Below are 14481 nucleotides of genomic sequence, written 5' to 3'. Positions count from 1 at the left end.
CTATCCTAAACTAATCCTAATAACTACCTAACTATAACAAACACCAATCCACCATTGTCGTCCTAATACCATAACCACCGTACCTCCAAACACCTTCGCTGGCCCTTGCGTCACGTCGGCATACTCCGGCTCCCTCGCTTGACATGTCAGAGCCGCCGACGCACCTCACCGTCCCCTATTCTTGCTCCCTATTCATGAACCCATGCCTCCACAACCCAACCCAATTCTGTTAACTCTCCACGAAGTCTCTCATTTTTCATCTCTCCACCTTTACCCCATCACCATTAACACTAAATTACGTGTGGGCTTCGTCGAAGTCGAACGCCGTTGCTGCTAGTAGTGGAGGGAGTTGTGAGCTTTACTACGACAATGGTGGAGGATCTGGGCTTCGATTAAAGGACATACATGGTTAACTACCATGGAATTGGCTTGAACGAATGAGAGGGGAAGGGATACATTACAAGAAATCAGATAACAAATCAAACCCAATTCTAATATGAAACCACACAACACCAATTTACAAGAACAAACCAAAATAAAATTAGAACATCCCAAATTCAACCGCCTACAAAGTACCGCCGGGAACACAAATTTTGTTTTTCCATAATCCCATTATTTGTGCTTAATCATCGCAAATCATCACAAATCATCCCAAACACCAATTTTGTTTTTCCATAATCCCATTAATAGTATGGGGAAAGATAAGAGAAGATGAAGGTTAGGGTTTGATCAATTAGGGGTTAGGGTTTCTGGGTCTTCAGATTGGGCGTTGAGGGTAGAAATGAGCGAGCCGATCCACCATGCTTGGGCCCACATGAAGTAGCGTAGGTTGGTTTGCCGGCGGGGTTTACGGGGGACTTTTGATTAAGGGTGGTGGCGGTTGTGGGTAGAAATGAGCGAGTCGAACCACCACCGTCGCTGCCTCTGCTGCGGTTCCCCAGGTAGGTGGAGATGGGCGTGGAAGTTCGGTAGTGGTGGTGGTGGGAGGTCGGTAGTGGTGCCGCCGGTTGGGGTAGTGGTGTCGGGTTGGGATGCTGGAGAATGGTGGTGTTGAATTGAGTGATGGTGGGAAGGAGGAGGAAGAGAAGCAAGGAGATGAAGTTAATTAGTTAATTGGGGGCTAATTAGTTAATTAGGAGTTAATTTTTTAATTAATTAGGTTTAATTAACAGATTTGGGGTTAATCACTAACGGCGTTAGACTTCCGTTAAGTTCAGGGGTATTTAGTGCAAATAAGTTTAAATAGGGGTATATTATGTATTTTGAAACACGCGGGTGTATTTGGTGCATTACGCGAAACCTCGAGGGTATTTCATGAAAAAACCGTTGATTTTTCCCCCAAATCTAGGAGTTAGTTTAATGATGATATTTTTTAAAAAAAAATAAAAAATCACGGTTCTATTCTCTCTCTGAAATATTTTTCTCTCTCCAAAATTTCACATTCTCACTCAAAAAGTTTCGTGTTCTTTCTCTCCAAATTCTTCACTTCTGCTAGGTGTATAATCCAATTTGCGTTAATAAAGAGTGATACGATATCTACCAGGAAAAAAAAAAAAATCTAACAAATACATGACAACCGAATCAATTAAATGTTTTCTTCATTAAAATGACAGTTGTTGGTCAAACGATTTGTTGTAGCAGCGATGATGATTTCCACTCGATTCATATGAATGTACTCAAAAAAATTGATATTTGTTGCGATCCCGCATAAAACTTTACCAACGAATCAATTCTATGTAATCCACTACGATTTAACGAAAAACCAAACATACTAACACTAACTCCACCATAAAGAGATTAACGAACAAGGACGAACTCCGCCTATATGGTGAAAATTTAATAAATTTAAAAGACAATAACTGAATTGAATAAAGAGAAAGGGTCGAAAATAGTCTAATTTCTTGGGTAAACTATGAATCTTTTGGGTTGAGTTCGGACAAATTCCTCAAACTTTAAAGTGAATATACAAAGTAAAGCCCTAGGGTTAGAATCGAGTTAATGTTCTAAATCTAGCTATGGTCACTAAAGAAAACCAAAAACAACCCAGCTAACATTTGTCTCTAAATCAATATCACATAGAAATAACCCCTCTGAAATGTTGATTTTTATGTAAACTGAAATGACTACCCCTGTAAAATACTAAAATGCACCCTTAATATATCAGTAATTGCGAAAAGAACACTGTGTTTTCATGAGACTGTGCTACCTAATCCCAATTTTTTCTTCCTCTTATGACAAGTATATCTTTTAATCAGTTCAACGTCTCCGCACAGTCTTCATCGCCACCTAAAAAGTTTCCAAACAATCCATCTTCAAAAGCATATTCACCAGAAAAATAAGCAAGCAATTTGTGATGAATTTCCTCAGTAATTATACCCTTGTCCTTGAGTAAACCGACAAAATTGCCTGATCTGTCCACATCTCCTTCCTCTTTCAAGTACTTTAGACAGGCTACCATGTTTTCTTTGTCATGCTTCCATCGTGATGTAGGCGTACGTTTTAGGAGAGCAGACTCCATTGCTTCCACTGCCTTTTTCATCTGATTACTCTGAAAGTAACCTAATGACATCCAATACCATGTTGATGCATTAGGTTCCCAACTTACCAATTTCATACTCTCTATTAAAGCCTCAGCCTTCTCAACTAGACCCTTTCTGCAATAAAAGCCGACCAAGAAGTTTGGAATGCGGATATCTTTGCTAAGATCACTGGCTTTCCATTCTTTGAAAATGTTTTCTGCAGTTTCTAACTCATCGAACTTCAATATTGAGCTCAGAATGGCAATATAGTCTCTGTTGCATGGCTTTAACTTTTTACATTCATTCCACATTCTCAACACTTCTTCTTTCTTTCCTGCTGCAGCATAAAGTGTAAGAAGATACGCAAAAGCATCATTCTTTTTCTTTCCCAAAGCTACCAACTTCTCTGATTTTCTAAGAGACTCCAAAGCCTTGTCTTCAAATCCTGCTCTAAGAAACCGATTTGAAACATCAGCATATATTGCCCAATCAATGTTGAACTCTGCATCAGACTCTATTCTCCTTAGAATTTTCTCAATCTTATCAGCGTCAGAGTTAGCTCCAGATACATTCAGCAGGATGCCATAAGTGATTCTATCAAATTTTATATCATTTGTCTCCATTTCATGAATAACAGCATCTACTTTCTGATGGTTTCCTGTTTTGCAGTAGAGATTTAACATAACATTGTAATTCACGGTATTCAGAGCAACACCAAATTCCTTCATCTTATGCATGACAACATCTGCTTTATCTTCACATTTTGCATGTGCATAGCAGTTGAGGAGGGCCCCATGAACTTCAATTGTCTTAATCTGCTTTGGAATATTATTAAAGTAATTCTCTGCTTCTTCAATTCCATGGACCTTTGCAATCAAGTCTAAACGGATAGCAACATCACCAACCGCTAGTTGCATGAATCTTTTGTCGCTCATCCATTGAGATACCTATGGACGAGAAGAAATGACATTAGAATTAAAAAGTTAAAATCTATTAAAAATGGAATTTTATAAACTTATGGAAATACACTACACGCAAGGCTTTAGGGGTGAGCAAACATTTACCGAGGAACCTGCTGTTCCGGAACCGGAACATGTTCAGGCTCTGGTTCCGTTCTCAATTTTTTGGAATGGGTACCCCGTTGGTACCTTGTAATCATCGATTTCAATATCGAGTACCCAAAATCTGGAACTGGAACCAAATAAAATTGCTATGTAAGCACAAAATATAAAATAATTCAAACTCATTTTTGGAAATATAAATATAGAATAACAATTTAAGCCCAAACCATAAATCATAAACCATAAGACAATCAAAACCCAAGTCATAAATCAGATTTCTTTATATTAAATGGGCTAAATTTATAAAATGACATGAACAAGTTCCGATTTTCAAGAACGGGTTCCATTTTTGGTTCCTGAAATTTTGACAGGTATCCTGTTGGCCTGTTGTGCTCACCCCTACAAGGCTACCCTCCTATAAAATAAGTAACACACAAGTACTAGCCTTATTTGATAGTTGGTCTCCAATATAACCCAAATGCCACTATTTAAAATCTGAAAAATCAACCAAAAATGCAGCACTGATAAAGCAAATCTAGCCACAAACTCTTTGCATAGAAGCTTTTCCACATTTACAAATATGTATGTTATCTCACCATCCCCTTCCACATACAATTTCCATTGATTTGAAGTAATATTTGTATTAAACTCATGAAGACAACATAATAAACATCGTCTATGTTCAAATACTCCGAATTTAATGAAAATGTTCGAATCCAAAGTGTTTCACGACCTACAGCCAGTATTATTGGTGTTTAGAGGATACAGTGCTGATTTGGCTACAGAGGAAAACGGTCAAATATCAATGCTATCCAGTCGGTACAGATCTGCTTCTCCAGCAACAGACACAAATCAATGAACAGTAATTCGTACCGAAATTGAAGCAAAACAGTAATTGTGTCCTAAGCTACTCTGTGAATTGTGAATATGAGAAAGCAATGCATGTTATTTTCCCATCTTCATCTACTTCACCCACGATCCCAAAAAGTACGTGCACACACACACTCACACATCTTATATAGCTTTATATTCTGATAAATGTGACATTTACAAACTTAGCTCTGTTTAAATATTTCCTTGTCAGGCTTCTACTCCAGCTATATTGGTAAATTAAATTCCAATGTACATAATCATGAAATGCCCCAAATTTCAGAAAGTATGGAGTGCTTTTTCTACCAAAAGTATTTTGACGGTACCAGAATTCATAAAGTTTAGCGGAAAAAAACTTTCAAACATGATGTAAACAAACACAATACTAAATCTTTCTGTACAGTTATGCAAATAATATGACAAATACTCCCAAAGGAAGCCTATGGTAATGGCTTTTTTGTTCATTGAATTTCTTTGTCTCAACATTATCCTGATAGTGTTAGTAGCAATGTGGTTTGTTCACTACTATAACAGCAACATGAATGTAACATCTTACTCATATTAAAATCGGCAGAGGATATAAAGGCTTGCGATTTAGAAAGCAGGTTAGAGTTTCTGCTGTGGTGGCTAGCTACAGGTTATATGATCTTGAAGGAGAGTAATAATGTTCTATGGAATTCCAAGATAACAGGTGCGTAAAACAGCGCAAGAGATCAAGTTCTGCGTGAAGGAAAGAGTGAAGAACCTGCTAAACAAGAAGATTAGTCAATCTGATTTGTATTGGTTGCAATCTCAGTAATTTGTGTTTACTGATTGTTTGGCCTTTGTGCCTGTGTATAAGTTGTTTTTAGAAAGTTGGGTAGAGACATGTCTCTACATCTCGCCTCTCTTGTAAACTAATAAAATCTCACTCGCTTACCAAAAAAAAGTAGGCACAATGGATTGGAAAGCACAATCATCCAGTTCAGAAATATGAGTAGTTCCTTATATTGCCAAGGTACTCTTTGGAAAATGGGGTATTTTATAAAAAGAGTATTGGTGCCCTTCTTTTTATTTATTTTTCTTTTAGCACCTATGATAGATTGTAGTAGGGGTGCTTATGAGCTCCCCGAACTCGCGAGCTACTCGAACCCGACTCGGTCAAAGCTCGGTCAAAACTCGACTCGAGCTCGAGATCGACTCGAAAATTTAACGAGTCGAGTCGAGCAACTTGATACTCGACTTGAAAAGCTCGAGAAGCTCGAATTATATATACATAATAAAAACTGTTATAAAAATATAAATGTTTTATCTTATCATTTTTATTCATCATTTTATGTTTTTTAATTCTTTAATAAAAAAAAAAATTCTTCCTAAAATGGATGAATAAGTTAGTTATTAAGGACAAAAAAAAAATAATCTAATTCGTCCATATGGATTACACTATTTGGCAGTCAAAATGTCTTCTACCGTTACTCCAACGTTGGTACATAAATAAGGGAGGAAAGAAGGAAATAAGTATATTCATTTTGTCCCACATGGGTAAATAAGTGAGGGAGGAAAGAAGAAAATGTTATATTAACTTTGTCCCACATTGGTAAATAAGTGAGAGAGGAAAGGGAAAAAGGGTTATAAGTATTACTCTTTGAGTATGAAAGTGTACAAATCACTTCCATTGGGCTTTCATTTGGGCTAATGGATATATTGATTTGGAGTATAAACTTACTTTTTATAAGATTTAAATTTGATTAAAGTTGAATTTAAGCTCAATTTTGGGTTTTCAAGTCGATTACGAGTCGAGTTTTAGCTCGAGTGCTTGTGTTTTCGAGCCGACTTCGAGTCGAGTTCAAGCCGAGTTCGAGCTTGAGTTTAGTTTTTGAGATCGACTTTGAGTTTTCGAGCTGAATTCGAGTCGAGTTCGAGCTCGGGTTTAGTTTTCGAGTTCGAGTCGAGTTTGAAAATTTTAAGCTCGCGAGTTTTCGAGTCGAGTCGAGTTTGACTATGAGTTTTCGAGTTCGAGTCGAGCTTAGCCAAACTCGAGCTCGACTCGGCTCATTAGCATCCCTAGATTGTAGGGTCTTCGCTAAAGTGGACTCATGGTCTTTGTTCCCCGTATATCTGTTTCCTTCAGGTCCTCGTATGGTTTGTTTGGTCTCACGCTCTCACTTCCAAGTTTTGGCCTAAAATGGGCTGTGCTGTTTTGCTTTAAAGGAAAAAATGGTTTGTATTAGAATTTTCAATAAAATGGCTTGTTAGAGCATCTCCAATGGTTGTAGCTAGGGACTAGCTTGAAATTTATAAAAGTTTCAAGCTAATAGCTAGACCATTGGAGTGAAGATAATAAATTAGCTTGGCCAAGCAAATTAGCTTAAACAAGCTAATTTACTTGACAACTAGCTCCCAAATTTGCCAAATAAATAATTGACAAGTGGAACAAGTAGGACCTATTTAAATAACAAGCTATTTGCTAGCCATTGGAGCATAAATTAGCTAGACAATAAAATAGCTTGAAATCTTATGTGGCATAACAAGCTAATTGTCAAACTAGCTTACCATTAGAGATGCTCTTAGGCAAATACAGTACATGGTTTGTATTAGAATTTTCAATGTAAACAAGCTATGTAAGGTAGCTAATAGGTTTGATTTAGTTTTGTTTCCTGTTCTTTCTAGTTAGGGCCTTAGGGGAGCCTTCCTAGATGGGTTGCCTCTCTAGTTTAAAAGCTTACTCCTTGTATTTGGTGTTTTGCTAGTTTTCAGATTTGATAAATGAACAAATATAGAGAAAATTTATCAAAAAAGAAAAGAAAATGTGTATCAGAACCTTTGAATAGTAATATGGAAGGAAGAAGAAAAATAAAATAAAAGGAATACTCAAATTTGCAATGGGATTAATTCTTTGAGTTCGAGTTTTCTACCTATGCATCTTTTGGCAGCGTCTTTATTTGATCTTTTGTAATCTAAACTACGAGGAGCATCCACTTGTAGCAGGTTTAAATCATACAAATACTCCCTCCATCCCTTGCAAATTGCTTTGTTCCTCATTTCACTTTATTGAGAGTTGTATTGAGTTGATAGGTAGTTTTGTCTTTTTGCATGTGGGGTGGGAGATAGAGTAAAGAGAGAGTGTACTGAGGACCATGTTAATTAAAATGGAAAAGGAGTAATCTTTTAGGGACAAACCAAAATTACAAATTAGGCAATCTTTTAGGGGCGGAGGGAATATTTGTTTTATATGGTTGAAGAATTTTTCTAGATCGCTATTCGCTGGTTGGTTACGCAATTATTGTCCATTAAAAGGTTGTTTATATGCTGCAGTTACTATGGTTCAGTTGATCTGCTATTCTTCTGGCTGGTTCATATGTTTTATTCGCCCTTTTTATGTTTGTTTATGTAGATATATGATGCTTACAGTTTCTCTTTTGATGCGTCCTCTGTGGAGACTGTATTTTTTCCAATATGCTGCTATAGCTACTTATTCCCCCTAATGCATTATCCTTTTGATGGACTGGAATATTTAGAGGATGCATGTTTTGTTTCTATTCTGAAAATTACGCTTATAGTTAATCATATGTTCTTTCTAAAACCTGGATTTTTGTTCTTTCACAATACAGATGAGTGTAACTACTCGGCCGTCATTGGTGGGTAGGGGTTCTATTCATCACATCTGTTGTGGTTGCTATTTGTGCCACTACCTTGGTTTGCCTCTCCCCCCCCCCCCCCCCCCCCCCCCCTACCCCCATCAAAAAAAAAAACACCCCTCTTTTCTGGAATAGCAATTTGGCAAGTAAAAGTATATTCCATTACCAAAAAATGTAAGTTACAGATATTTTATGAACGAACACTGAGTAACAAAAGCTCAAAATACGCCAACAGCAACAGAAACACAAACTAACTTCTTCCATTTTCTACGAAAGTTGGGGAGAGAATGCAATGCACTCACTCTCACAACTCGCTTTTGATAGGAAACACAGAAAATAGAGAAGAGAAAGATGGTATTGATTGAAGGTTGTTTCACAGTCACCGTACACAGTAGTGACTTGAGGTCACAAATCTCCAAAGGTAGCTTGAGGCTACTAATCTCTATTCTCAATACAAATTACAATGCCCAACTCTTTTCTCTCTTTCTCTATTTAATTACTAGGCTAAACTACCAGTACACAAATCATTAAATGTGGCTGCTGCATTGCTTGTCCTCTAGCGGGTACTGACTTGCTTTTCCTCTGCAGTGGGTGCTTGTGCCTTGGGGGCTTGCCCTCTCTTGTGTCGCCTGCTATACACCAGAACAGGTGGATCAGAGTTGGGTCCACCGTGGTCCATTACATCACCCCGCCCCCAAAGACTCACCTTGTCCTCAAGGTGGAAGTCCGGAAATCGATCGGAGATTAGTTGAGCATCCTCCCAAGTCGCCTCAAACTGTGGCAGCCCTTTCCATTTGATCAAGACCCTGGTGGTCTTATCCTCACACTCTTGATCACGCACTTCCAGCAGCCCTTCTGGTTCTGTCATGAGCTCCAACTCGAAAGTCAGTTGGTCTGGTATTGGTGAGGGCTCAGCTTGCACCCCTACCGCTCGCTTGAGTTGGGACACATGAAACACCGGGTGTATTTTGCACGTGGGTGGCAGTTTCAGTTTGTATGCCACCTTTCCTATCTTTTGTATTATCTCGAATTTTTTCCTGATCAACAGCTACTCCCTCCCCAGAAATTACATGTCCCAAGTAGGCTACCTCACCCCTCCCAAACTCACACTTTTTGTAGTTTGCATACAATTGATGTTCTGCCAAAACTGAAAGTACAATTCTCATATGGTGCTCATGCTCTGCCTCACAATTGCTATACACAAGAATGTCATCAAAAAAAACAAGCACAAATTTTCTTAAATAGGAACGAAATACCTCATTCATGAGGGATTGAAAGGTAGCTGGAGCGTTGGTTAACCCGAAAGGCATCACCAAAAATTCATAATGGCCCTCGTGCGTCCGAAATGCAGTTTTGTGAATGTCAGCTTCCTTCACCCGGATTTGATGATAACCAGCCCGTAAGTCCAATTTGGAGAAGACTTTGGCCCCATGTAACTCATCGAGCAATTCGTCAATCACGGGAATTGGGTATTTATCCGGTACCGTCTCCTTGTTAAGGGCCCGATAATCCACACAGAACCTCCACGACCCGTCCTTCTTCTTGACCAACAACACCGGACTAGAAAACGGACTGATAGATGGTCTAATAATCCCTGCCTCGATCATCTCTCGGATGAGTCGCTCGATTTCATCTTTCTGAATTTGCGGGTAGCGATAAGGCCTTACACTGACGGGATTACTACCTTCCTTTAACAAAATAGCATGTTCCTGTTCACGACGGGGAGGTAATCCCGTAGGTACTGCAAACACCCTTTCGTACTCCTCTAGTGCCCTGCGTAGGAAGTCTGGGTACTCACCAGACTTATGCCCTTCCTCATTCAAATTGTTGAATTCAACCAGAATCCCCCCTCCTTCTTTCCTCAGGACCTTAATCATGGCCTTGAGGGAAATTTTCGATCTTGACAACGAAGGATCACCCACGAGTGTCACTGTGCTGCCTCCAATTTGATACTTCATAATTTGTGTTTTCCAATTGGTCACCACCGGACCCAATTTCTCGAGCCATTGAATGCCGAGAATGACATCCGAATTGCCTAACTCCAACGGTAAGAAGTCTTCTTGCACTACAATTTCATTATTGAGTGTCAGTCTAACCCCCCTGCATACTCCACTGCCTCTCACTGCCTCTCCATTCCCCAACGATACTCCAAAATCAGCGGACTCCGCAACCAGAATTTTAAGCTTCTCTACTGCCCGGAGCGAAATGAAGTTGTGGGTGGCTCCCGGGTCAACCATAACCACCACCTCGTTGTCATTGATCAGCCCCACCATTTTGAGGGTCTTCGGGTTTGTGAAGCCTACTATGGAATTAATAGACAGAACGGCCGGCGACTCTTCCTCTGGTGGCATCTCCATGGACTGAAATTCTCTTCCTAGCTCGCCGTCTAACTCTCCACCATCATCGTCCTCCTCATCTATCAAAATCACACTCATCTCCTTCCGTTTACACTGATGGCCGATCCCCCACCTTTCATCACATCGAAAACACAATCCTTTGGCTTTCTTCTCTTGTAGCTCGCGCTCCGTCAGCCTCTTCGTTTCTACGGTGCCGGAATTTCGCGAGTTCACAGAGATGGAACGGGTTGGGTTTACAGGGTTTGTGTTTGGGGAGGACCCGTAGGATCCACTGGGGGTGGGTGTTTTGAAGGTTGTGGGTTTAGACATTGGGTTATAGTGGGAAGGATTTAGGATTTGGTTTTGGGCCCCAGAAGTTGTTGGAGGTGGGTTGGAGGCTATTGGGCCTCTACTGAAATAGGAAAACTGTCCACTCTTGTGGTTAGCATATCCGTTCCTCCGGACCCGATTTCGCTCCTCAACTCGCGTGGCTAGGTCCATGGCTTGATCCAGCGTATACGGATTCAGTACCCGGATCTCTGACTTAATGTCTTCCTTAAGCCCATTAATGAATTGCCCAAGCAAGATACTTTCAGGAACATCATCTAACGGAGATACCAGGTCGATAAATTTCCTCATGTACTCCGCCACCGTGGTGGTCTGCGTCGTCGCCAACCACTGCTCGTGCAGAGTACCGGCATTAGTGGGGCGATACTTTGCCAAGACTCTAGCTTTCAATTCCGGCCAAGTTCTCATGGGTCTCCGGCGAGACTCGAAGGTAAACCATCGCAGCGCATCCCCCTCCATTGACACCACCGCGGCGTCCATCTTCTCGGTCTCCGACAATTTGTAGAAGTCAAAATACTTTTCTCCCCTCAAAATCCAACCATCCGGGTCACTTCCTTCAAACAGAGGCATATCTAACTTCCTATATTTCCAATGACCTCCACCTCCTTCAAAGTTCCGATTTTTCTCTACCCAGTTGTCCGACCGTACCTCCTCTTGCTCCGACACTTGCTGCTGCGCCACCGTCTCCTTCTGGGTTGTTAGGAGAGTTTTCACCTCTTGTTGGAATTTTTCTTGGTCCCTCTTCATCAACGCCATTTGGGACACTTGCTCTTCCCTGAACCTATCTATCCTTCCCTCCAAGCGCGTTGTTGCCGCTGCGACTGCCTCTTGGGTTTTCTGTGTGTCTTCCGCGCTTTTGGCTACAAAGTTCTCGGCAATGGTCTTTTGGAATGCCTCCGTCCCTTCAGTCAATAGTTGCTGCACCTTCTCTTCCATGGTACTCATGCGCTGACTCACTTCGGCGAGTCCTCCTTCTATGGCGTCTATTCTTTGCGTGTTCGACTGTACCATGGCTGCTCCTCTCCCTCAGGTTCGTGGCTGCTCTGATACCAAATGCAATGCACTCACTCTCACAACTCACTTTTGATAGGAAACACAGAAAATAGAGAAGAGAAAGATGGTATTGATTGAAGGTTGTTTCACAGTCACCGTACACAGTAGTGACTTGAGGTCACAAATCTCCAAAGGTAGCTTGAGGCTACTAATCTCTATTCTCAATACAAATTACAATGCCCAACTCTTTTCTCTCTTTCTCTATTTAATTACTAGGCTAAACTACCAGTACACAAAGCATTAAATGTGGCTGCTGCATTGCTTGTCCTCTAGCGGGTACTGACTTGCTTTTCCTCTGCAGTGGGTGCTTGTGCCTTGGGGGCTTGCCCTCTCTTGTGTCGCCTGCTATACACCAGAACAGGTGGATCAGAGTTGGGTCCACCGTGGTCCATTACAGAGAACTCTTCATATACCAGGCAATTTTTATTCACAACTGACAGCAAACAGGGTTCTAGCTAAACAAGAATAACTAGGCTATCAAACACTAATAAAGGTCAGTGAGAAAAATCCTATAGCAGCCTGATTATATCAAGAGGCAAGGAAGAGTGTATGAAACAAGGCCATCTGCAGACTATGAATGCACAGCTGAAACTGCGGCAACTATCCTCCCTTATAACAGAATGATCAAAACCTGACAGCAAGACCGAAATGCCTTGACAGTAAGCAACTACTAGCACCTACCCAACTGCACTGCTAGAAATTAGGAACACCAACTGACCAACTATTCAATAAACCACTAAAACAGTTTCCGCACCTGTGTACTTCCAACTGCAGAGCTTGGTAGCAACTTAAGGTAGCAATGAAGAGGATACCCAAAGCTACTTTCACACAAAAAAACAATCAGGTTCAGGCCCTAAGTGATTTAGGGGTACCAAAATCATCCTACAACTGGGCAATGGCATGGGCAGCATCAAAACCATGTCCACCCCGTACTAGCATCAAGAACAACATTAACAACTGACTAAAAGGGTATGAAAATCCTAATTGGAGCTAAGATTGGACTTCTTGAAGACATGTCCCCATCAACAAAAACAATCATTCATTCGGAAATCACAACAGGGTGGTTTGTCCCAAATAATTTCAGGGTCTTCAAAGTGAACACACAAGTAACCCCAAATCAATGTCACAGCATATGACCTTAGAATAAGGAAAACAAAAAATCATCTCCCCCAACAAAAACAAAAGGCAATAGAATAATGTTTCCAGGCTTCATTCAAATTTACATATATTCTCTTCTTTTTAGACTTGGCTTGAAGTGAAAAACAACCATCTCATGAAAAAATTGCATGATTTTGATCCAAAATGGAGTGCCTAATTGTCATAACAACTTGAAGTGAGACGAAGAGTCCGAGAACACAACCTAATCGGGTTTTCAGTAACTTCAAATACAATGTCATACGTTTGAATCTTAAGAGCCCATATGAAAACCTCAAATCCTACTATTTTATTCAATAAGATCAAAACACTACAGCAAAAAAAGCCAAAAGAAACACACAAAAATAGAGAAAGAGAAAAGGAGGACCTCAAGGGCGTGATTGAAGCGGCGATAACGGCGTAGCTGCTTAATAATGACCCGAAGCTCATGTTGAGTAACAGTTTGACCCTCTTGAACCCACTGATCAAGTACTGGTTTAGCGGATTGGGTGGGTACTCCCACTGGGAACATTCTTCTGTAAAGTCCGCTGTTTCCTTGCGTTGAGTACCATGTTAACCCAGAAATGGCGTTTCGAAATGGTGGAAATTGAGTGGGGAAACTTGTTGTTTTACTGATTAAGCGGCCTAACTTCATTTTCGGTATGGAGGAGTAGGAGGACTGTACAGAGATGGGTAATTGCAGTCTGCAGTAGTGTTTTTGCTGATGTGCCAATGTCAAGGACTCTGAGGAGGGGTTTTGTTCTTCACTATTCAGGGTTGGGGAATTGGGGAAGGTCAAGAGCTACGGAAACGGTCCTCGGGGGTCATCTCGGGTCTTGAGTCATAGTCGGGTTAGGTTGTGTTGGGTTACAATATCACTCGGGTTTTAGTCGAGTTCGTTTTTCGGTTGGATCATGTCGGGTTCTTTTATATTTTTGGTACAAATTGGGTTTGGAACATTCGGGTCGGGTTCATTTCGGGTGTTGGTCTAGTCTACTCGGATTTAAGCTAGTTTTGTAGCAGATAATTTCGGGTCAAGTATGGATAGGATAATTAATCGGACAATTAAAATTCAGGTCGGGTTCACTTTTGAACCCGCAAGATGTTTCAGTTTGTCGATCATGAAGAGCGAGGTTTCGATCCGACAACCTGGTCAAGATCAGGTCCGACAACTATATGGCCTAGTCAAGCATTTTACCGATATTTTTTTCCTTATATTTTAAAAAATGAATGTTTAATTTATTTCAAATTTGAACTTTAAACAGATTATCGTGTGTTCTTGTCTAGTCAATACATATATAAAATTAACTAGCTAGTGCCCCATGCGATGCCCCGAACAATAGGAAAATGGATCAATTATATTATTATCTTGCTAATTTAATTTGTTACATTACAATTTATCTTTCTTCGAGTATGCTTTAATAAATATTATCACGTAAGGATTAGTAACTCGTAAAAAATGACTAATTTATGATTTGATGTCCTGTTCTTTATAGCTGAACTAAATTGAACTGGACTGAAATTAACTGAACAGAACTGAATT

At 40.3% G+C, this 14481-nt stretch overlaps 2 protein-coding genes across 2 annotated transcripts; both read right to left on the bottom strand.

Annotated features, from left to right (window-relative positions):
- Positions 1-2251: 2251 nt before the first annotated feature.
- On the bottom strand, positions 2252-8935 carry LOC110791567 (pentatricopeptide repeat-containing protein At2g20710, mitochondrial-like). Its single transcript, XM_056832820.1, has 4 exons — positions 8639-8935; positions 8295-8381; positions 3592-3729; positions 2252-3466 (listed from the first exon to the last, which is right to left on the bottom strand). Exons 1-4 carry the CDS (start codon positions 8933-8935, stop codon positions 2252-2254), a joined length of 1737 nt encoding a protein of 578 aa, XP_056688798.1.
- On the bottom strand, positions 8170-13465 carry LOC130462545 (uncharacterized). The gene is made up of 2 exons (XM_056830999.1): positions 13327-13465; positions 8170-12146 (listed from the first exon to the last, which is right to left on the bottom strand). Exon 2 carries the CDS (start codon positions 11760-11762, stop codon positions 8979-8981), a length of 2784 nt encoding a protein of 927 aa, XP_056686977.1. The 5' UTR covers positions 11763-12146; positions 13327-13465; the 3' UTR covers positions 8170-8978.
- Between the last annotated feature and the right edge of the window lie 1016 nt (positions 13466-14481).

Source organism: Spinacia oleracea, chromosome 6, assembly GCF_020520425.1.
Source record: "Spinacia oleracea cultivar Varoflay chromosome 6, BTI_SOV_V1, whole genome shotgun sequence".
In the NCBI taxonomy this organism is placed as follows: Eukaryota; Viridiplantae; Streptophyta; class Magnoliopsida; order Caryophyllales; family Amaranthaceae; genus Spinacia; species Spinacia oleracea.
This window is presented reverse-complemented; position numbering and strand designations above follow the sequence as displayed.

What these genes read in the sequence shown, in the direction of transcription:
- LOC110791567 (XM_056832820.1), bottom strand. Translation starts at nt 8,935, where the DNA reads ATGACAGAACCAGAAGGGCTGCTGGAAGTGCGTGATCAAGAGTGTGAG. An exon ending in GTGTTTCTGTTGCTGTTGGC is followed by an intron (nt 3,730 to 8,294) that starts GTATTTTGAGCT and finishes GTGCTTACATAG; the next exon opens with CAATTTTATTTGGTTCCAGT. An exon ending in TTCCGGTTCCGGAACAGCAG is followed by an intron (nt 3,467 to 3,591) that starts GTTCCTCGGTAA and finishes TCTCGTCCATAG; the next exon opens with GTATCTCAATGGATGAGCGA.
- LOC130462545 (XM_056830999.1), bottom strand. Translation starts at nt 11,762, where the DNA reads ATGGTACAGTCGAACACGCAAAGAATAGACGCCATAGAAGGAGGACTC.